The sequence below is a fragment of the Amia ocellicauda genome, chromosome 10, assembly GCF_036373705.1.
Source record: "Amia ocellicauda isolate fAmiCal2 chromosome 10, fAmiCal2.hap1, whole genome shotgun sequence".
In the NCBI taxonomy this organism is placed as follows: Eukaryota; Metazoa; Chordata; class Actinopteri; order Amiiformes; family Amiidae; genus Amia; species Amia ocellicauda.
This window is the reverse complement of record NC_089859.1, coordinates 6579350-6604062: the sequence shown is the minus strand read 5'-3', so window position 1 is coordinate 6604062 and position 24713 is coordinate 6579350. Positions and strand designations below refer to the sequence as shown.

General features: G+C 36.6%; 1 protein-coding gene across 2 annotated transcripts in view; it reads left to right on the top strand.

The window, feature by feature from the left end:
* Positions 1 to 24713, top strand: part of klhl4 (kelch-like family member 4) — a 117830-nt gene that overhangs the window by 70465 nt on the left and 22652 nt on the right. For both annotated transcript variants that reach the window (XM_066714787.1, XM_066714786.1), the window contains exon 2: positions 23576 to 23743. In XM_066714787.1, coding sequence (XP_066570884.1) covers positions 23601 to 23743 — 143 coding nt within the window. In that variant the 5' untranslated portion in view covers positions 23576 to 23600. The remainder of the gene's footprint in view (positions 1 to 23575; positions 23744 to 24713) is intronic.

Below are 24713 nucleotides of genomic sequence, written 5' to 3'. Positions count from 1 at the left end.
GCCGTTTTGCTTTTTATTTTTACCTTTACTGCTCTCGGCTTTTGGAAATAATGTCTTTTTGAAACACTCTACAGACTTTCCCTCTCTCGCCGCTGCTTATTTTTCATTATTGATTGTTATCTCTATGGGGATGCAATGATTTGATGGTGCAGAAGACTCTTTAAAAAGGAAAAGAAACGAGAATTGCCTTAGAGAATGCAGCCCTGCTATCTCAGTCCCATACATCCACAAGAGCACAACGCAAAAACAAAACAAATGTCAGGACGCACACAACCTCAGTCACGTCAGATCTTTCTTTACTTTAGGGTACCAGAGATTAAACTATCTTGGATATTTGGCTAACCATTAAGAAAAATCCAGTGCTTCATCCCTTCACGTTCACCCGAACCTTCAGTCGAGTTCATCAGACCAGACCAAAACATCACTTCACACAGAGTTACTTCATCATTTTTTCTCCATTTCATTTTTGTCATACATAAAGGACTCTCAGTGCTTGGGTCGCCCCATTCCCCACCTTCTCCTCCGTAATGATGGTGGCTACTTGACAGGACTCAAACATCTTACTGATTCTCCATTTAATTAATACACGTGTCCCTAAAATTCTTTGCAATGCTGGGTATAAGCTATTTTATTCTTTCAGAATTTAAATGGGATCACAGTTTCTTGACATTTCCCATTAGTTGTTTTCTTCGTTCCATTTCGCTCCTAATGAAAACTTAATTACACTTGTTATAGCGCTGAGACATATATTTTGTCAGCAATTAAGGAGATTATGGAAGAGAATGGAAAATGTCTTTGTTTCCCCCTTATCTAAGAAAAATGATCTATCTGCGTGACTGATGTGCGTCTGTGCTTGGCCTCTACATAGGACACACCATCTGTAAAGGGATGGAAATGTTAAGCATTGCTGGTGCTCAGTAGGGAGGATGACACACATTTAATTGCCTGCTTTTCATGAAAATGATCCCCCAAGAGACCTTGAAATGCACACTTGTTTTAACCCATCACACAAGCACAAAAAACATGAATATGGTTAATGTTAACATAAGCAATCAAACATAATCAGCACAGGTGGACAGCTAAAGTTCTGTAGCTTGTTGGTCGTAGATATTTTGTTTCCAATGGTGAGCTCTTGTATTGTGATTCATCGAGAGGAAAAACAATGGCCATGTTATCTTAGGATAGCCACGTGTCAGATTGGCTTTAGCAGTTTCAGGAGATGCACCTGTGTTTATTTCAGAATCTCACTCTGATAGATTCTTCGCAAATTGTTACGCTTCATTTAAAACCGCACTGAAACATCATTAGTTAAACAAGTCGTATTTTCCTCTGGTGTAGGGATGCAGGCACACCTTTGTACTTGGCTATATATGTGGTCTGCACGAGGTCATAAATAGCACTGTTTTATGTCAAGGGGAAAAAGGTCTATTTAGAGCATGAAAGAAATAAGCTGACGATATTTTTTTTTATTGCTTCTCCATGTCATTTTTCTCCAGGAGTGGAGAGTAAAAATACGAAAAAGAAATCAAAGCATGAAAGGCAAGATTAATTCAGCAAACTGTGTTGTTATCTGCAAATATGGACTCAAAAGCTAATTTTATAACCAAGTCTCATCAAAAACAATTTGTTCTCTTAAACGCCTTAGATATGTTATCTTGTGATGTAAAAAACAAACAAATCAACAGTCATTGTCACCTTTTCACACTAAGCTCACATATTTGCATAACATTGATAGAGGCAGAAAATTATTCCGCCTTGACAAATAAGTAAAAACACATGCATTCACGCACACACACACATTACAGATCAAAGTCATCTGATAGCACTAGAAGTCAGTGTTCACAATTATTTTATTATTCAGAGAGTCTATAAGCGCTAAGCCCCAATATTGTTCCTTTCAAGGTTGCTGCTTGGAGTTTACCGATATGAACCATTTTAAAATATTTATTTTCACAGCATTTCACAGTACAGATTCATCCCCTGCTTTCCCTGTCTATTCTGGCATGTAACATATTTTGAGTCTTGAATGTGAATCAAATAGCAGATGAAAAAAAACGTGTTACAAAGGTAAAACCACAAGAGAGTGAACGTGGGAGTTTGTTTTATCTACACTGAGCCTTTTGCCAGATTTTTTATGACTTCTCTGTTGTCTAGATTCAAACTCTTGAGATGAAGAGAATTCAAGTTTTTGTTAACTCTGGAGAAGCAGGAAAGAAAATAAATTAGGAGATTTTGGTCCATACTTCCACTCCCCCTGCCAATTAAATGTTTTTGTTACAGGAAGGTCCTCAACTCTGCTTCATTCATAATCTGTGATGCAAAAATAAATGTTTGGCACTAGGTTACTCACTTTGTAAAATTGACTGAGGAACTTTAACCTGTTTACCTGGATCTCTGTAGTAAGTAATAATCCCACACACAGAAAGCACAGTCAGGGTATCCTAAAGGTTTGTGTGTCATTACGGGTAGTGAGATAACTAGAAGAGACAGGAAAGTCAAGCGCTGCTGTGTAGCTACATTTTCACACTCCAAAACATTTTCAGCAAAATGGCGAGCACTGATGTCTGTTCTTTTATTGTAAAATAACAATAAGAATGACAATAGAAAGAATAATCACATGGGTAATGACTAATCAGTCACATGTACAACACATACTAACAGAGTATGTTTTATTTATTTATTTCAAATGCACATACAGAACAAGAGCTAACATACCGTGCATCCAAAGAAAGATCCAAGTACAATAAATTATCTTGCATTGTATTGTTTTCATATAGAACAGTCAAATGCAATTTTATTATTATTATTATTATTATTATTATTATTATTATTATTATTATTATTATGAATCTAACAATTACATCACTTAAAAAATAAAGCATGCTTTACTAATTCTACTGGAACAACTGGTTTCTGTTACATTTAAAATGGTGTCAAAGTGCAAACAGCTTTATATTTAAGCTTTGATCACCTCTTTCAACTTGGTATTGTACTCCATTTCCCATTATTAGTGCTTCATTCAAGATCTGTAATGTAGCCTAAACTGATTGTCCTATGGAATGAATAAAATATTTGGGGAAGTAAATTAATCTAGCCGAATAACATGATCTCCATGGTAACAGGAAAAAAGCATATGCTAAGTTTAGAAAGTGTCACACTCTCTCCGGTGTCATCTCTGTGGGGTTTAAAACATAGTCCCCTGCACAACGCTGCATCACCTGCTACTATCGGGGTCTCTCTGGTTGTCTGATGCCGTTTGTTCATCTGCATGAATGCTCGGGGTTTGAACAACAAGAACAGTGACCATAAAACTGGAGGTGTCCCTGTTTCTTTTTCTCCTCATTTCTACAGGAATTAATAATCTATTTTTCTCTGCTTTGTGCAATGATGCGCTGTCCTCATCAATGCTGGAGAAACTCATTTCATTTTTAAATTACTGCCTTGAGAAGGAGATCAGCAGATCTATTCTGGGGTGTTCGGAGCTCCTACTAGCACAGAGCTTTGCAATATCACACCTTTGAGTTTAACTTTAAAAGAACACAGACAACTGATTTCAAACACATACTGTAGAAGTAAATATATAAGTATTTGATATTTTACACATCCTTTTTTTATTTTAATAGTGCGATTATGGGGTTTTATATATAAGGTAGTGAATTAATGGCACCTATTTGTCTTGACCAGAACAATATATATATATATATATATATATATATATATACTATTAATGTCCTGCTGTTGATTGTTTCTTAATGTACAATAGATGCATTTAAATTGTGCATATGGTACATGCTGCTGGTTCAATAAAATGTGTTTGTATTGATCTGTTTAGAAACATCCAAAAATTGCAGTTGCAGATTAGATCGTATTCAGGGCTTATAAATTTAAACATATTCACTCATAATTAGTCACTTAACCTGTGATTTTTGTGGACATGGTATCTTTTAAAAAGCCTGACTTGAACATTTGGTTGATTTTAATAGGTACTTTCCTTAATCCCTACTACATTATACCCACCCAAATAATAATAATAATTGTCTCACTATTAAAGCTAATTTCTTTGGACCATAGTTTTATGTGCGCACAGCAGGGGGTATGTAAATACTCAACTGTGTGGAATGAATAGTGTGGAAATTGTAATAGAAAGGTCAATTAGTTACTTTTTTTGCTTGCTGCTTAGCTTAAGTACATTTAGATGCCCACTGGTTAAGCCGTGCCAAACAGTTTATTAATGTCATAAAGAGCTGACAAAATTACTGTATATTGCTCATCTGAATACCTTTTTGTCTTTGAGATTTTTTGAAAAGGTGTGTCTGGTTTTGACAGTTAGTTCCTGACATATTTTAATACGATTTAAATACAGTGTACAGATATATTTGATGTTGTATTTCAAAATATAGGCGTTTCCTTAAAAAACTTCTACATTATAATACAAATATAATCTTTAATGAATTTTCAGCATGAAGTTCTGTTCTATTTTTTTTAGTTAATTAATACAATATGTTCATATAAGGCCTACATGTCTCTGATCAACCCATTCTCTATGTTTTATTGTTTTATGTAATGCTTTGTTTTATTTCGATTCAAATATGTTCTAATATCCTCCCCAACATGACTTCACAAATTGTTATTCAGCTTATTCACCGCTCAAACAGTTGGGCGATAGAGACAGTGTAAATGTGCTCTATGAAACAATCTGCTTCATATTCCACACACTGTCCACAGCCACACCACCGAGCTGCAGCTCTCTATGGATGACTAATGCAGCTCATCAGCGCACAGGTGCAGATACAGCGACAGGGGTCCGCCAACCCTGACATTTACATAACACACCCCACAGTATTGCTCCCTGATATTGAGGTCCAGACGAACGTTCATGCATCGTCCTGCAGTTGCATTACAGTAACTCAGATATGCAATGGAATTTGAAGACGTCTATTTTCTCACCCAGCAAAATTGAATCGACGTGCCGTGAAAAACATAGGACCCCAGAATTAGATTTCTTAGTCGTGAGGGATCATGTAGCTGTAGGATAACGTTATTCTATTGTTTAATTGTTAATGACTCTGGTCCTGTGTAGTATGGAAATTATAGACTTAGATTGATCCTTGGAAACCATCCCTCATGCTGCTAAACAGATGTGCTTCTGACAAAATACTTTCACACCATTTTTTTGCCAGCTGGGTGTTCCCATTAAATTTCACATAATAAATCATGAAGGCATAATTTGTCAGGCAAAGCCTCATATATAGAAACTACAGTTTTGGAAAACAAAGAAACAGTATGCAGGCTTTTATACTTGGCCAAATAAAGCAGATAAATAATAAAGGTTAAAATAACTAAACATTTGGTCAGGTTTTTGCATTTGTGGCATTTCCTTTTTTCAATTGCTAATTTATAAACCTGTCTATATGCATACCCATGATTTACTCTACTGGCATGAGGTCATATATTAAATTGGTCTCTAATGTACCATTTTTGGATGATGCATTTATTTCAATATAGTTTAACATTTAATGGCTATAACAACTTATGAACAAGTGCTTATTGTACATTTGTACATTTCTATTGTATTGTTCAATTCAAACAATTAACACCAACACAACAATCACACTGATTGGAATTAAGTTTTCCTCAAAACTTATCCATTACCAGCAGGTAGTGAAAACTTTTAATAACAGCTATCTGTTTTTTATCACTTGAATGAAATCACTGGCAGTAGGAATGACAAAGGACAGCAGTGATCATAATGCACACAGCAGCGAACATTCAATGCTGTTTTAATACAAATGGGGCATTACAATCTACTGGTCAGATAATCGACAATAAACCAGCCTAATCACAAACAGAACATCCCTTTATCCATAATTAAGAACAGATTCATCTTTCAAGTTAATTAGATGTGCAAGTGGAAAGCCATGACTTTTCGTCTTAGACTTTTTGTATTAGCCAAGAAGCTACTAACAGCTGAAGATAAATATTCAAGGAGAAAAAAAAACTAAAAACAATAACAAAAAACAATAACTGGGGATGGAATGAAGTAATCTGTTAGGTAAAATCAATAGGGAAAAGGCTGTCAAGCTGGTAACAAGAAGAACTTTTATTTTCATTAGATTTCCGCTTGAACTTTGCAAAGCTTTAAAAAATGAGCAGAGATCATTTCCCTAAATAATGTTTCTTTCTGATGAATTTTTAAACAAAGTACTGGTGGAAATGTTCTATTTTAAATCACTGCATACTACAAGAAAGTGCCACAGAGCTTCAGATATTTTTGTCCTCCCTTAAATAAAGTAAAACTTCCTATTTTCCGAGCTGAGGTGTGTGGTGTCATGTTGGTTCATTCTGCTAGAGAATTATTTTTCCCCCTTTTGAATGAATGCTTTTTGTGTTTTATTTAGGATTTAGCTGTGACAGCATCTGTTTTTTTTCCCCTTTGAAAATGTACACAAAGTGATTTGGGTGAGTTGTTTTTAAAATGCAGCTTTGGGACACAGTTAATATTTTAATCCCATTAGATGCCATACTCTGGGTTTTAAAGCGCCCACACACATAGCTGATCTCAGCAGAAAAAGCACTTGCTGGCTACTTCATGAGATGTCTACTAGCATTTCATCTGAGGGTATGTTCGTGCCGTGAGAAATGTAAATGTGCACTGTACTGTAGTTACTTTCTGACAATCTGCTCACATCCTTTTCCAAGCACCAGCAAGCACCAGCACCACACAACACCAGCACTCAGAGTTTATAAACCACCCCTCTTTCTAATCATCCACTTCCATGTCTATACACTGCGTTTACATGGCCATTGATATCCCAGAATGTAAACAGCATCATCGGAATATGAAATGTAATATTGCAGCCCTGAATATTGGGAATATCGAGGGTGGGATATTCCTCTGATATTCAGAATACTAAAGGAATTCTGGGCTATGTAAATGGCATATTCCCAATATGGGACTGTGCTCACAAACATGCAGACGTTGAAAGAGAATCTGTGGGACATTAAACATAAAACATAAAACATAAAACATGAGGCAATGTTCAAAGAACAGCAGTTACTTTTGGTTGGATGATGAAACTTCGGTCTTGATAAGGACTTGCAAAGAATTAGAATTACATAGCAGCTCCAAAGGAAAAAAAAGTGTACATTTTTAAAAAGAGCATCAACCATGCAGATTTCTCACACATGAAAATGCGATCTCAAATTATAAAATTGTGGATGTGAAGAGAAAGTAGTGTATTGTTAAATATTAGGCTACAAGAACACCAGATCTCAACACAATTCCAGGTGCAATTCAGACTTGCTGTCACTGCTGTCAGGTTTGCATTGGGAAGCATCCTGGTGCGATGACGTCACTGTCAGAGGTTTCAGCTCCAAATGAACCGAACCACACTTCCTTCAGCATCAAGCCGTATGTGTGAATAACCCCTTAAAGCTATCATGCTGACCCCAGGCTACTGGACGAATCTTCATTGTCCCCATCTTCAGATACAATAGATGAAGAAATGATCCAATCACGTTTGCCCGTTTCCCATTCCCCAGAGGATCACATGCCTTCTGTACACTGCAATATTTATTATTGAACCTTACAATGACATAGAGAGCTAACAGCACCACAGTTTGGTCCTTAATAAACTGAAAACAGAAATGATTACAGCTTGGCAGCCAAAATAACATCTTTAGGGACTGTGCCTGCCAAGGACTCATGACTGACTGTGACAGCAGCTTTACGATCTGGTCGTGTTTGTTTGCTTCATATTTACGTTTTAAATATTGTAGGAATTCTCAAGTGACAGCCGTTGGAAAGAAGCTCGTGGAGAAATAGTAAAATCTCAAAGAGACGCGTGCTTTCTGTTCGTAGATTCAGCACCTAAACCTGTTAACATTTTACTCCCAGTTCAGCATATAGCCAAGACAAAAATACACACTTCCACACTCCCACTGTGATGTTTGTCTACCAGATTTTCTCTCGCATATTTAAAAATGTATAATTGTTGCTATTGTTTTCCATAAAAAGGCTCATATATTTATGACATTTAACTGAAGGTTATAACGGATGTTGAAAAGCTGACATTTTAATATTACCTTCCCTAGAAAGTAGTATTCTTTAAATGAAAACAAAATCAATAAAACAATAAATTACACAGTGAAAAGGGTGTGAAATTGATTTGACCACATAAATAAAGTTTTTAATTGCACCATATTTTACTATGGATGCCAGGGAGGTATTAAAAAAAAAAAGGCCTTAATCCATTGACACTGTGATCTAAAAATATAAAATAAGGGTTGCCACCTTTATGGACTTAACTTTAACATTTCAAAGCCAGTGCTCCTTCTTTTCTGACATCTGAAAGCCAGCGTCGGTGTGGCCTGAGAGTTATGGTCTTACGCACATGATTTTATTAATATCATCATAATTAGTTTTGAAGGAATATGGATAGATTAAACAATTATTGAAGCAGTCACAGTCAAAGCAGGCCGAGTGTAATTAGAGAAATAAAACCATCACTTCTGTTGAAAGTAAGTGTCTGCAGTGTGTTTGCGCTGAATCCACAGCAAGTGAAAAAAGTGTTTGTCATCTCTGATTTCCGGTGCTGTTTACTACCATGGATAAATAAATTCATTTTTTTTCTTTCTTTTGGCGTGTAGAGCACTACAGCTCTCTCGGCAGACTCCATAATTTTTAATTAGAAAACCGTAAATTAGCTAGAGTGCGAAACACACGTGCAGTCGAATGTTAAAGAGAGTCCTCCACTGTCATCCTTCACACTGATCTGAGAAGACTAGAGCAATTCAAAGGGAAGGGTTTAATATCCTGTAGAGTCCTCCTTTATTTAGTAATGCATGACATCAATTACTTGTGAGCGTACAAGAATAATCTGGAAATGAAATGCATATTGGTTGAATACTGTGCTGATTAAGGAGACAGCTGCAATTAGCATGGTAGCTAATCATTGGACGATTCTCCTTGGATACATTTGAGCTGTTGTATAACGAGTAAAACAGGGAGGCGCACTGCATATTCGGTTAATATATCACTGTAAATGTCATATTAAAGCACACCTCACTACTGGAAAGTCCTGACTGGGGACAATGGCATGCAAGAAACTGCATTTATCCATTTGTGTAAGGGTTATAAATATCACATTTTACATTTTTGGCCATTTGCTTTCACTTTATATTTAACAATTGATTAATCTTTAACACAAAATTTATAATTAAAGAACATTTATTTGGCTCCCATATATCGAAATATTGGAATTTATATCAATGATTGTCCCTGGTCCCAGGCTTAAAACTGAGTCTGCTGCAGTCTAAGCAATACTTTTTAATTTGTATATTACTTTACTTAAAACAGAAGAACAGACCAGTGTGAAAAACTAACCAACAACAAAGCTGCCTTTGGAGTTGAAATGTTTTCAAATGAAAAACAAAAGACAGCAAAGTGATGGGAAAGTCAAAGCAACTATTGTAGGTGCTGGAGATCATTAACAAAAGAGAGACTCAAAAACAATGTACTGTTTCCATAATACTCTAGAGCATCAGTTATTATTTCCTCGACCTTTGATTAATGTTTGCATAGCATAAATTATTATGATTCCCAGAATTTAACAAAAACCTTTCCCAATTAAGACTTTTGTTTTGTTGCCAGGAGAGTAAACTGCTCTTATCACATCAAACATGTCTGTTTCGAAGCATGAAAAAACAAAACAAGTTCCTTAAGTTTCCAAAAGATTTGCCTGACACCAATTAGTACTTTCATAATACCTAGTCCTTTTGAAGACAAATGTTGACATCTACTACCGTCGCTTCCTTTTCTGTCATCACTTGTGCAGCTGAATGCAGTGTCTTTGTGTCCATCACAAAAGAAGCAAACTGAAAAGTAATAGGAAGATATATTACCTGTGTGAGTTGAAGTATTTGTGAATCCAATATAGGCTCTGAGGACCGAATATGTTGACGTACCCGTGTGTGCGTCACTCTCATCTGCTCTCTCTCGAAAAACAGAAGCCACCTCTCTGATATGTATGATTTGATTAGCTGGAAATTGAGCGGTGATTCCACTATTGACCTCAGCAATATTCCCTAAACAACCCCACTAACTACTGTTTGTACTACTGACCCGTGGGCACGATCCAAAAGGCTGTAAGTCTTCCTCCATTAGAAAAAAGAAAATCAAGGAGATATAAGTGAGTGTTTACCTCGAGCTCAAACATCTATTAACTGTATCTGACATAATGCTGGCAGCACCTTATTATGAGCTGCACACTCAGCATTCATGTCTGAAATCCAGCCTTTGAGAAATTTCACCCATTAGATGTGTGCTGCAGCCTTGTAATCTCGGACAAAGCTCCTAAACAACACAGATTTTAAATCTAAATCAGGCAGCCTGTAGAGTACGAACCAGGGTCCTACACAGAGGATATTTTACTTGGAGAAGCTCTTAGGAATTATCATGGCTACAATTATTAGATTAGAACTAATCAAGTCTCTCTCCACAAAACTGTCTTTCATTTTCACCCGCCATCACATAACAAAGACTTATATTGCACAGGCCAGCACTGCATTTGGGGACCCCAAATTGTCCACAGAGTCTAGCCTGGGGAATCTGAGGTATGGTGGAATGCACAAAAAATTCTTCACTCGATAATTAGTTTTGCAACCATCAAGGGAAATTACTGATTTGTGGTGAATCTGTTGTCAACTAATTTGTCTTTTATGATGATGATATTAATGATTATTATTTATCTGGCTAATGCTTACATAGGCAAATCACATTAAAAAAACAACATTACATAATAAACTGTGTATTACGATATTACATAACTGAAAGAATGGGAAAGTGTAATTGTAATAAAAATGTAGAAAACAATAAGTTAAGTTATATTGACATCATGTATAGAAAATGTGCTGCAGGATTGTAATACACTAATGCTGAATAGCGAGCATTTAGTACAACAAAGAATAAGGAGGTGCTAGATATACATCAAATTCTGTAGTGGATGTTTTCAGTGTACTTGGTAATAGCAATTAAGTTCTAAGAAGCACCTGGAACAACTGTGAAATTATGGGTTTGGGCTTAATCTGTGTAGCTGAGAGTGGGTTAAATGTTCTGATTTTAGGCTTATCTGAAAGCAAAATGTCATGAATGCTGTAACGTGCTGTTATCTTTCAAGTCAAAAGCATTGCCCAAGGGGGAGGGGTTTCTGTACACTTCTGTTGATCAAAAACGTCACTCTATCAAAGCTGCCATTGGCCCCTGCGCTCTTCACTCAAAGACCTGGAACCACCCGGTAACAGCTCCCGCCCTACCAAGGACAGGGGAAGCTTTGCCAGGACCCAGGGCGTGGCAGAAACCAGCTTGGTGGACTTCCCGCGGGTCAACTCCACCATAGCAACGCTCGTCTCCTTGCCTCCGCTGTCAGTGGAGCCACGCGACCTTTCTTGCCCCAACACACAGTGTCGTGTCACGGAGGTGCTGCTCCCATGAGCCTACGAGGCAGGGGTCTAGGCAGCTTGCCTCCGAAATACAGAGAGCCCGCTGAGCCTGTATGTGGCTCAGCTTACCAACGCATCACCGCCCCCACCCCCTATCGCAGAGATAGTGGTGGCAGCGGATCAGTTGGTGACCATGATGCGTCACGGGCCGAGGACAATGGGGCGATCACTGGCAGGCATTGTTGCGGCATGCCGCCAACTCTGGCAACTCCATATTGGCGACATTAAATCAAAAAATAGTCTGATTCTAATTTTATGATAACTACCAATCCCATTATATGAAAACATTGTCCCTGGGAGAACATGGCTAAAATCTTAAACCAAAATGATCTTCAATATACCGTAAATGTGAAACTGGAATTTTAGGAACTTCACCATCTGCAATGCATGCCAATAGAGTCCTTGAAAAGATGTGCAGGATACCCTCGTGTTTTAATACCAATAAAAACATACATGGAGGGGGTTGTGCCTTTGTGAAAAGCTTTTAACAGCATCCATTATTCATTAATTTAGAACAATATTGAACAATATTGAACTGAGTAATAATACCAGTACATAATACATCTTTGGGGACATGTTTCCTGTATTTTGATGGGAGCAAAAATAAATATATCCATAGTAAACCATCCCTTTGATCCCAATGGAGTTTCCATACAACACTCCAAGTGCAAATCCCGGTGCAAGTATGAAAATAATCGATTGAATGAGTCTGCTGTCAATACATTGGATTTTAATGGGCAGACAAAGATGAATCTCACAGAAGAGCTGGATTCACTAATCTTCCCTTGCTAATTGGGTTTCTTTCTAAGAAGACTAGACCAACAAACTACCTTGGAGGCCTGCAGGAGCTCTAATCCATCTTGATCTTATTCCTTTTCAACTTTCCCCCTCAGATGCTCTTCCAGTGCATTGACTGCTTATTGGTGATGGGTAAACCTATAAAGAAACAAGTCTCCAAGTCTTAGGACAGCTCTCTTATTCACTTTTATTCCTTCTATTTTTCATATTCATCATTACAAATATATTTCCATGACCATTTAAAAATAAAAATACAACTCAGAAGGAAAGAACTATTTAGATGCTTACTGCCAGAAAAAAAAGCTCGCTCTTAGGTAATTGTGTGAAGCACAATTCATTTTTAAGACACACCTCCATGTAATTACACTTATTAGCATAGGAGAGTCTCACAGGGAATTTAATCCAACTGGGTATTTTTATAAGCATCATGATCTTTGACTAAATATGCAGTTTCTGTGACACAGCGGTTTTTGTTCTTCGTTCTACTGACGTTACCATCGTTGGCGAGTTCAGTGATCAGATTCTGGACAGTGATCCATATGAATGCAGGCTTAATGTCTGGAGAAGAATCCGGAGCTGTTTACCGAGCAGGAGAGCTGCAGGATGTGTAGGTGTAAATTATTTAAAGAGCTCTGTAACTAGGCAATAGACTCCACAGTGTGTGTGTTCCCTGAATATTAAAAATGTCAGGACTAATTAAAACTATTCATGGGTAAAGTCATTACAGTTAAGTCAATCCATCATCCAACTGTTAATGTTCTATATTTAAAGCAGCGGATTCTAGAACGGTTGCAGATTGTCTTGTGATCAAGAGACATGCATTTCAAATGAAAGAGCGGTATTCAATTTGAATGTCAAGTATAGCCTCAATAATGACTTACAGACATTACAGATACACTCATAGGCCCCTCTTAAGTCCTTTCTCTGCACAATATGTACCTATATGCAAAACTGAAATGTAATTATGTGAAATGATTATAGCTAATTAACCCCCCCCACACCATAAAAATATATGACTATAATGACCATGATATTTAATTCACTGATTATTCTTCCACTACTTCCACTACACACAATATCTTAACTTAGTAGCTAAAAACCATGTCAGTCTCTGCATGAATGACATTTCACTGCATATCGATGCATCCTTTTACAATGAATAAGGCTGCCATGTTCTTCCATGTAAGAAACATGAATCTGGTTAACTTCATGGACATTTATCAGATTGCTTCTGTGGGAAAGAGAAGACGCTTTTTTGGTATAGAGATAGTTAAAGCCACCGTAAATGAATTAAATTATTCGACTGGGTTCTGTGAGCTCACGGAAGATTGGGATGAGGAATAAAAACGTGATTGACAGATTGATAGTGACAGGAGCAAAATTATTTTTCGGGGATCTCTCTTGAAATTGTCTCCATTCGTTTGTTCGTTTTCTTTGGAATGAAAGAAAAACAACATGGCAATTTAAAACCCAGTTCCATGCATGCGTACAGTAACATGGAACAGAGTGCTTTGCACTGTTAATGAATAGTTGAATTGCTAGCTTTTGACAATTCAGGAAATCTAACAGACAATAGAGTTCAAGGAGGTAGGATCCTCTACCATGGGTATACAATTAGCAGAATCCTTAAGTGAATAAAATGGAATAGGACTGAACATTTGTCTAGTGCATTGTCTGGAAGCATTATCTTCCCAGGAAAAAAATATTCTAGGCTGTATTGGTAGGTGGTGGAAAAGGGCCTAAAGTTACAGCTCAATAGGTCAAAAACATGATTGCTTCTTGTAAAAAATGTAGGTGGGTAAATAGGTTACTGTTTGTGGGTCTAAATCTATCTGATTGTCTCACCGGCACAGGGCAGAAATGAAGAATATGAACTTGGGCATATACTGCAACAAATAAACAATGTAGGATAACCCAGCACTGAAAATAGAGATACATAATTTGAATGTGCCCAAATAACACTTCTCATTATGTATTGTGTATAGTCCTAATAATATAATATAAAAATGATATCCTTAAAACTATAGTGAAGCATACCTCTGTAAAAGTATGCTTTAGAATGGTTTTAACAAAATAATCAAGCAGCATTCCTGGTAAAATAGGATTCCAATGGACAATGTCAGTGCTTTTGTGTTTAAAACCAACATGCTTTTCAGTCATGCCATTCCCACTGTTGTGCTCAACAGATTGGATAAAGCACATGCATGAGGACTTTTGAAATATATAAATGCTACATTTCCCAAAAAGGTATGTGCTTTATGCTTAATTGGTGGGCAGCTTGTATAGTGTAGTGCTTCTAAATGGATAAACCCTGAAGTCAAACGAATTAACTTACAAAACATGCAAATGACTAACGGTAGCTAATTATTCACTAATGCTTTTGTTATTTGTGATTCTTTTAGTAATGACACCCCCAAGGAATGATTAAATGATCTGACTTTTAAACAAAGCAATTTAAAATTGATTTACTGCGTGGATGTACTGGACAACTGTGCCATATGTTCTAGCGCACAGAAAGAAAAATATGACTCAAATGAAATGACAACAGCTCACTGAAACAGCTGGAATTTCAATACAATAAAACATATAATTAAAGATTTTTACATTTTTCAGAAACGAAAAAAGCCACAGACACAAAGCAACTTGAAAAAGTTGAAAAGAGTTGAAAAGTTATGGAGGTCCCCAGAAAGAGAGAGGTTGCTTTCCATTTGTTTGCTTTTAATTTTCTTTTTCGTATAATAATATCCAACTTTAATGTGATGTTTTTTTTCATTCTATGACAATGGTAATGTCATAATATGTTCTGAGTCATAAAATGATTAAAGCAAACACACGTTTAGCAGAATAAATGTCTCATATGCAGGAGATAAGGCACGTACTTAGTAAATTATATAAATCTTTCCAGTTACTAACCATATGTTGCAGATACAATTGTACGTGTTAATACTGTACAATTTACAACGAGAAACAAAACACACTTGAGTATAAAAACATATAGAAATGACATATTATGGAAATGGCCTTTTCTGATCTCTGTAGTTTACAATGTTCTGGGTGAAGGTAACTCGAGAAAAGACTCCCAATTAAAGTGCTTGTCAAAACAAAAAATAAAGATACCTAACCAATTTGATTCCACAGTACTCAAAAAGAGATTTTAAAGGTTAAAATCCAAATGTTTTGGTATTTCATCGTTGAATAAAGCCCTTCTCTTAAAAAATGAATGAGGTTCTGTTCTGTTATTTAGTTACGCAAGAAATACATTTCTTTAAATTTTGATGAAGGCTTTTCTGATAATCTGGACCTTAAATTAAAATTTCACAGCTGGCCCTTGAGGACTGGCCTGCAGTCAGTCGAATAAAACCCTCTGCAATTTAGCCAGCTGCAACTGACAGATATAAGCCTGCAGGAATATATTTTATGATTCATAGTACATAAAACAGTGACATTTACTACATTTACTCCCAAAGGAAGCAGTGGACCCCCTGAACTAGGGAGATCTCATCAGTCTCTCGCCACCTCAAGTTTTAAAATGAGGATGGCTATGTTCAAAGAAACGCCAGGCCCATATTGACCCGCTTACCCTGATAGATGTTATCAAGGTCAGCCTGCCAAATGGAATTGTAAAGTAACAAAATAATCTTCCTCATAAACCATGAGGACTTAAAATATTTATGGTTTCCTGTCCTTTGTTCTTATCAGAAGAAAAGACACATGTATGCATGTTTGAAGTGCAATAGGCCTCACTTTTGGTTTTTGAAGGAAGGTAAAAGCAATGGCTTTAAAAAATATATATCATTAATTAATATTTTGCATAACTAATATAGGAGATATACCTTTTTATAAAAATGCAGGCCTTTCTTTAGAGTGTCTGTTAACAAACTATAGAAGTACATTTTAAACTCTTAGGGTTTCTGTATCAAGCAAACAAAGACCAATTTTAAATGTTCTACTGTGTTATTTCAACAAAATATTGATAAAATGAAAACGACATAACAACTCTCGAGTCCTGGTGGCAAGACAATGCATGGGCTGTGTTTTATTCAATATCAGCTGCTGTGAGAGCACTACAGATTGAATTCCTGAATGCAGTGTGTGTGGCTGTACTTCAAAGACACAGTGCACCTAACACCTCCGTTACATTTATGCCCTAATCAAATGGATTCGAATAGTAATTCAAACAGCATCACTGGAGCTGACAACCTGAACTGGCAAGCTAATCGGACCCTTGGGGGGTCTGAAATGGGCTTGGGGCCTAGATTAGTTCACAAGACAGAAGAGGGAGTGGTGGTAATAAACATGAATAGCATTGTTTTCCCCTTGAAACTGATGAGGAAACCAACAATAATGGAAATCACTGAAAAAAACAATAGCTGGAAAACTTATGCAGCAAACTTATAAAGCTTTCCACAGTTATGTCATTAGTTTCCAACAATTGTTCAGGTTTAATACCAAACCCAGAGTGTTACAGTTGTATACATTCATGATTGAGCAGACACACATTCTGACTGGGATTCCCCAAAAGTGCACAAAAGTCAAATATTGTTAATAAATATTGTATTAGTAATGGTACCAAAGTTTAACAGTATGTTTGTTGTATCTGTTTATTAGCTTCTGTAAGTCTCCAAACTATCCCCACACAACAGTGGATGCAGCTCAGCTTTGCATTATTAAAAGAACAATACGCCGATTTTCCACGATGATCTACACACAACGTATCCCAGAATGCCCTTGCCTTTTGAAGTGTGGCGACAGCTGCATGAGCAGTTACTTCAGATAAAGCTCAAAAGTCAGTTTATCTGCCTCATGCAAGGAATCCACTTGCTGCAATAGTCTGCTGCTGCCCTTGATTTTTGGGTAATACTCATAAAATAAATCCAATCACAAGCGACAACCTAATTCCTTGACTTCTTTTCCATGGGGACTTTCCAGCAGAGATTAGCAAATAACCCAGGCCCGTGCTTCACATGAATAATTACAAGCTTTCTCATTGTTAAATATCTGGGGACATGAGAGAATGCCAGTCATTATTCCTCTCTTGCCGAGTTTTTTTAAATTCTATCTAAATCCTACGAAATATTTAGCTAAGCAGTGATGTATTTATTTAGATTTTTTTAAACACTCAGGGGTTATAAATAGAACTTGACCTAGCAAAGGGAATTGAATCCTCAGTTAGCCTCAGACGACTAACATAATTTCCCAGATAATATAAGTTTTTAATCTGAGAGCAAAGCGTTTTAGTTGATGAGCAGTGCTTGGCTTGTTTCACTGAATGATTTCTATTTTAAAAGCTGGAGTAGAAAGTGCTGTTGTTACATAACATTACAACTGATACACTCTGATTTATCTCTTACCATTACTGTTTACAACCTACTTACTCCATGCAAAGAATTTCAATCATGATATTGCTGCACCCCTGGAGCATTTTTCTTTTCTTTTTTCCTCTTCTGTGGGATATGTTGACTCCTTTCCCTGGTACTCAGAACACTCAAAACCATAAAAATCATGTGCAAGAGCCATATCCGTTGCTCGTCATTTAAAAAATATTTGATGGACCTCGGCAATAATAGGAGACATAGTTTATGGTAATAACAGGTGACAGTTAGAATAAAAACTCAACAAACAGCTCTGGAAAAAATTAAGATTAACATTGATTTCTGAACTTGGAGTGGTCTCTTAATTTTTTCCAGAGATGTATTGTTTTTTTTTATTTATTTATACTTATATTGTGAATTCAGCTTTTGGCCTGGACCAAATCAAAATCTCAACCAACCCATCAATTTCCAATAACAATAATACAAAATACAATGCTTGATGGTAGACTTATACGGGTCCCGTGAAGGGACATAAGAGAAAAAACTAATATTTTGTGGGATTGATTGAGTTTCTCACGGGAACAATTTTGTATCTCATGGGAATGATTTAGTATCTCGTGCGCACAATTTAATTGGCTCTTTGGAATATGCGAGATCTACGTTCTTTATATGTCAGCATAGCACGCATTCATAGAAATATTAAATCATTCCCTTGAATAACTAAATAGTGCGCATGAGATAATCGTTCCCATGATATGTATTTCTCTCATGTCCCTTCTTAAGCTCTGTAGATTTGCATGTAATAGTAGTGAAATAAACAAAAGTATTGAAATGGTGATTTAGTGAGTGGATCAATGCTTTGATTCAGTGCAGGTCGTAGTCAGCAAAGTTATAGTAAGTTATAGCAAATTTATATTCAGCATTATGAAATTAGATATTATTTTTCAGGAGCATACACAAGAAAAGAAAAAGATGACAGTAAATATAAACAAGCTTACATCTCTGTTGTCTCACAGTATGATATTCAACTTTATCCCTTTATCAATAGTTTTATTCACCTCAACTTTGGACATGAATCTGAGATGTAGTTACCCATTTTTCTGTTCAATAGAAGTGAAACACACTGTTATGCCACTGGTTAAAAACGGTTTGGGATTATATCTGTGTAATGATGTAACCTATGGGTTAAGTTAAAATGAGTGCGTTTAAGAACATATGGAACTACTTAATTTCAATCTATATCTATGACACATTTAAGGTAAATAAACAATGTGAGGTTTTATTTTCTCGTAGGTAATTAAATGCTTTACATTATTAATCATATTTTATATAATATCCAGGAATGTATTATTTTATTTCTATGACAATGCTGTTTCTGCCTAAAACATAACTTTGGGATTACAATTTGCAATAAATACAAATTAAATTAAAGATACCCTGATAGTGTTATCTGTTTTGTGTTTTACAACAAAACAACCCATCTCACCATATAAGTGAGCATTGACCATGAACTCATTTGCATTATTTATAGAGGGGCGCTCCATATGCAGCACTCAAGAGCAAATCTGTAGTGCCAAAGACCTAATTGAATTCTAGTTGCTTACACTGATCTATACTAACACAAAAAAGTGCTGATAACCTCTGCTAATGCTATTAAAGATCAAACTGCATTCACATAGCTATTAAATCTGTGTCAAGGAGACAATTAACTTTTCAGGATGATACAAAAGCCTGCATGAAGTATATAAATCAATCAAAGCTTTGAAATTCAGCAAACCTCAGGGAGAAAAACCCTTATCAGACATTGGCTTACAGTAAATCCTTGGATTATTCTGCTTTTAACTGACACAACAAAGGTATTTATACTAATTATGCATACTCATTAAAACAGTGTCTCCAAAAGGTATACAAAGCTACAATATTTGGACGTTCAGGAGTTATTGATTCAGTTTTTGTTTTATTATTAACAGCCCAATTCAGGCAGTTCATTAGCCTTCGACAAGTATTTCAGGGCCTTGATAATTATTTTTAATGTGTTCTCATAAAAGCCTTCAGCAGACTTTGAGCTGCCATTAACTGTGTAATGGTCCGAGTAAAGAGAAGCAGTTAGTACCTAATTAAGTGGTATGAACACCAAAGACTTTTCTGAGTTTCAAAGTCCAATAGTTGTTTGTTTAATTTTTTTTTTTTTTAGTTTTCATTTAATTAATGATTGGTGCACTTTACACAAGCAAAAAACTCAATGGAGTTATGTAGAAAATATGTAAAAGTATAACAAATTGCTACATGTTTTAAAAGAACCATATTGCTCACTAGAAGCACTAGAACCTAACATAGAACTGGTTTCAGCAAGCCCTGATTAGCTCTGGTCTGGGAATACACTACCTAGTCCAGGTCTGGTGTTAATCTTGGTGTGTGTACCTAGCCCATATTGTATTCCTCATACCTCCCCCCTTTGAAATTCAATAGGCAACGTTGTTTCTTCATAATAAATCAAACCCAGTAATCAGCAGGTCCTAGTAATCAACCCAGTAATCTTCCAGGTGCTTTAATTATGTTGTCCTTTTACATGACAAGTCTGTTTCTTGAATAGATTGCATCTCTTTAGTTTATAACCGAATTCTGTTATTTAACACTTGGTTGCACTTTTGTATCAGCCACGGACTATTTGTATGCTGTAGACGATTTACAAGACACATGCCGCACATTCAAGCAGTCTTAATGGTGCACGTCAGTCTTCTGTGAAAACAATGTGCAGGAATACGACTTGTGTGCACTTACATATATCTTAAAAGCCTAACCCTCAACCTCCGTGCTTTAGCTGCAGCTCTTCTTCTCTTCCTTTTGCTTTGAAAGGCATGACAAGCTATTTTAATTACAGCAAAATGAAATATAAAGATTGATATTCACATAAGCATGACATTTTAATTTTCACCATCCACCTTGTGTCTGAGGAGAGAGTGCATAAATCTTTGATCAAATCAGGTAATGATTATAACTGAGCAGCCTCTATGGCAACACGTAGCAAACAACCCCAGAGCATTAATACACTGGCAAACATTTGCATGCAAATTTTCTCGTTGGGCGTAATAATTTGACGGCTCTTCCAGGAAAGTCTGTTTTAAGTCAGAAAAATCACATCATGTGTTCATATAAAAAACAACGTACTCATACGATCAAAAGGCAAAATCAATCACACCAGCGACTTTGTAAATTAAGTTACAAGAGCCACATGCTGTACAATTTTCTAGTCTTTAAGACTTCACGTGCGTACACAAATAAAATACATGAAACAATTCAGAATACACAGTAAATAGTAATATAATAATGTTGCTTCTCTGATGAAGGCATGCGCGGTGCCCCTCCGACACAGCTCAGAGATGGGGAACGGACAGTACACAACCTGCAGTGTCATCTCTAATGCAGTGTTTCTGAAATGTAAAGTCCACATTGCTGTAGAGCCAGTTGACTTCAGCTTGTGCTGAGGTTGGATTTCGAGTGGGTGCGGAGAGCATGGCAGAGGTCACAGTTTTGCATCGCTGAAAGGAAAGCATCGATCATCTTCTGGTGTGGGTGGCCACACATAACCTACCCCACAAAATATGACTTCTTCACGCGCATGAAAGTCTGAAGCTGACACAGTGTTCATGCACCACAAGAACAGCTTCTGCTATACTAGTTGTGCTTTGCATAGCTAATGTGCCCAATAACCATTTATAAGGTACCAGAAACAAGATATACATGTTCATTATTTGGCAACTTTGGGCTTCTTTTACCTCATAAATTAACAACAAGCAATTTTCAGCTTTCTGTTGGTTAATTGTGCTTCCCTGGACCTTTGTTTCCTCTGAGTATTGCATTGTTCTTCATGCAGACGCTCCAGGGAGGCTATGGAAAAGACTAATGTATTTTATGTGCTTTCTGTCCTGTCTGTGGTAGCACTCTTGCAGTAGTTATTGATTTTCAGTTCTGGCTCTCAAATATACAGGTTGTGTTTACACAATGATTACAACTTTATGCCCAGGGCTGATAATTAACATGGCCCCCTTTTAAATCTGCTTTGAGGGCCGTGTTTCCAAGTACAGAACTGTACTGGCTACTATGGTAATTTATTCCCTGTCCATAATTTTTAAACTAAAAAAGACTGCGAGATAGCAATTTCTTAGACAACACTGAGACCATTTTTATACTGCAGAAATAAAATTAAAAGTGACAGAAAAATGTAAATGCACTGAATTAATTATGGGCTGACAGTCAGGGAGTGCTGTTCTTCCATTGCAGGATTTAGGACACATCATTTACAGCAGAGATATCACTTCTATTGTTTCATAGTTAAACAAGGGGACACATTAAAACAAAACGTGGACCCACGTGCTAATAGAAAATGAATAAATTGAATAGAATTAGTTAAAAATATTTAGAGATCAATAATGCCATATTGTATTGCTAAATTGTTTCTTACAATGGATTTATAGAATGTTCGAATTGTGTTCAGATTGTTTAGTTCCAATATTCAAAAAATGCAGAGAAAATATTATTTTAATTATTATTAATAATAATAATAACAAAATAGCAACCATTAATAAGAGCCCTTGTGCAGTAATTATCTCTTATCCAAAATATATTAATTAATACAAATACTTTCCTCTTGCATCTGGTATTTTATTAATTACATCTAGCAAACACCACTACTACCAATACTCATAATACTTTGTTTTAACTATTGGTTTTGTATGATAATTGCCTAATTATTATTCCTCTCAACAACTTTCACAACTTTGTCTTATGCTGTAGACGGTTTACATGATTTGACAAATAATTGAAAAGCTCCAAAACAGATTTGCTCCATGAAGGACACGAAAAGAAAAGACTCTGCATTATTTGCCATCAGTCTGAAGGATTATTTAGATTCTGTGCAACACCATGTAATCTACTAATCTGTGGGGAGAGAAGCTCAGTATTAACACTTCTGCAAAGATTGTAGGCGTTGAAAGAGCCAGATCCCAATGGAAAACGCATGTCCATCAAAAATAAGTGCATCTTAACCAGAGAGAAAATTGCAGCGATTGTATACAGCAGGAATGGAATTCAGTAGTTTTGTTTTGTCCTCTCTCTTCACGAAGCCACAGTTAAACTGAATTCCGTACTGTGGGGAACAATAAACAAATAGGATAAATCAAAGGAATGAAAAGGAAAGTACCGCATTTAGTTCCAAGTTGTTAATTACATTTGATGTTCTACAGGGTGCTACATTCTACAACGGACTTCTTTGAATTATCCTGCATAAACCACAAAATAAACGCTGGTCTTGAAATAAAAAAAGTGAACAAAGACAAATGGAAACTGTGATATCTACAGATACATATCACAACTTTTGTACTCTGGTATACACGGATCATTTTCACTTGCTGGAATTACTGGACAAATGTATATTCTTCTTTTTGTAGAACAGACGACGGAGTCATCTTAAAAGGCACATTCCTCCCAAAACCTTTATGAGATGCTCTGAAACGGTTTTATTTATTTTTTATTGGCAAATCCATCAATTGGGCATTTCCGTTCTGAATTGATTTCTGTGAACCTTACTCCAGAATCCTGAAAGAATACTGATGATGAGGTATGGTTTATAATTATGTATTGGAAACCTTAATAAACTTCATGTGGTTGAATTTGTGATTGAATCTAAACCACAAAACACTAAGGAAATGTGTGCCTTACACTTGAGTCATTTATTTATAAATGTATCAATGATATCATTGGAAAGGTAGAAAAGAAAAGCATCTGAGTAAATACACTTCAACTGAATGGAAGTGTGATTGCAGGCCTATTACATCTACAACCTGTTCTTGAATAAAAGAAGGGGAGAAAAAAAAACACATCTCAAATGAACAAATGAATAGTGAAATTAATACCAAAAAATTACTTATTCTAAGGTTGCCTAAACAATGTATTTTCGTTCTCCACAGGTTAGCGCTAACCAGCTACTCCAGAATGAACTCCAACGGCTCTGATGAGTTTTTCCAGGCTATGAATCATGCTGAGCAGACCTTCCGCAAGATGGAGAACTACCTCCAACACAAGCAGTTGTGCGATGTGCTGCTGATTGCAGGGAACCACAAAATCCCAGCCCACAGGTACAGAGCGCCATTACTAAACAATGCGCTGGATTCTCCATCAGACATACCACAGAGACCCTTCTAGTTTATTCTGTCACAGGAACTTTTGGCTTTGTGCAAGCCCAGATCTCTCAGGCTTCTTGTGACTACATTTTCTAAAGGTCAGAAGTTCAGAAACAACTCCACCCTCCATCCCACTTAATAATACGAATGGAGTACCATCTCTAATAATAGTATCATAGAATGGATATGGATCTGGAAGTTTCTTTGGATGTGATGCACCTTCTATTTTCTAACTGCAGCTCTTGTGTGTCAATCAGAAGGTGAGCACAGTACTCACTGCATACTGAGCAGAGACTCGGGCAGTGCTGGGACATCTTCAGGAGAGCCCAGGAGATTCCTGAACACTCGCCGTTGACAGCATTCAATTAATTAGACCACCCCCCCCCGGGACCTCTCTGTCCCTTTGAATTAGTGGCAAAGCTGGGACTCAGGCTAGCAGCCTCAAGTGTATTGAACTGGAGACATTTTCAAGAGGAGGCATCAGAAGCCTACTCCTAAAAGGTTGACTTGCGTTGTACGAACTGCCTATAGGCCTACCTGTATTTTATTCCCTAATTGACCAATGAAGGATGAGTTGGGGAAACAAAAATGGTCATAAAGAGAAGGGAGTTGAAATGACAAGTCTTGGCTGGTCTATTTCAAGTACAAACAGTAAAAATAACTCCAATTCAGCATGCATAATATAGTTCATTGACAGTGGAGGCCTGACAGCGCAGTGGAGGCTAAAACAAGAAGTGCGCCTAAAAGAGAAGGTTCAGAGACAAGAAATGCAGTTCGGTTCGGCCCCCTGGAGAAATGAGCAAAGAGACGAGGAATTAATTGCACTAATTCCTCAGCTTTCCAGCTCCCGTCCCTCTTGAGGATAGGCTTACCCACTCAAAAGAAACTTCTGACCTTTTCTCTTCCTCTTCGAACGTTTATCTTT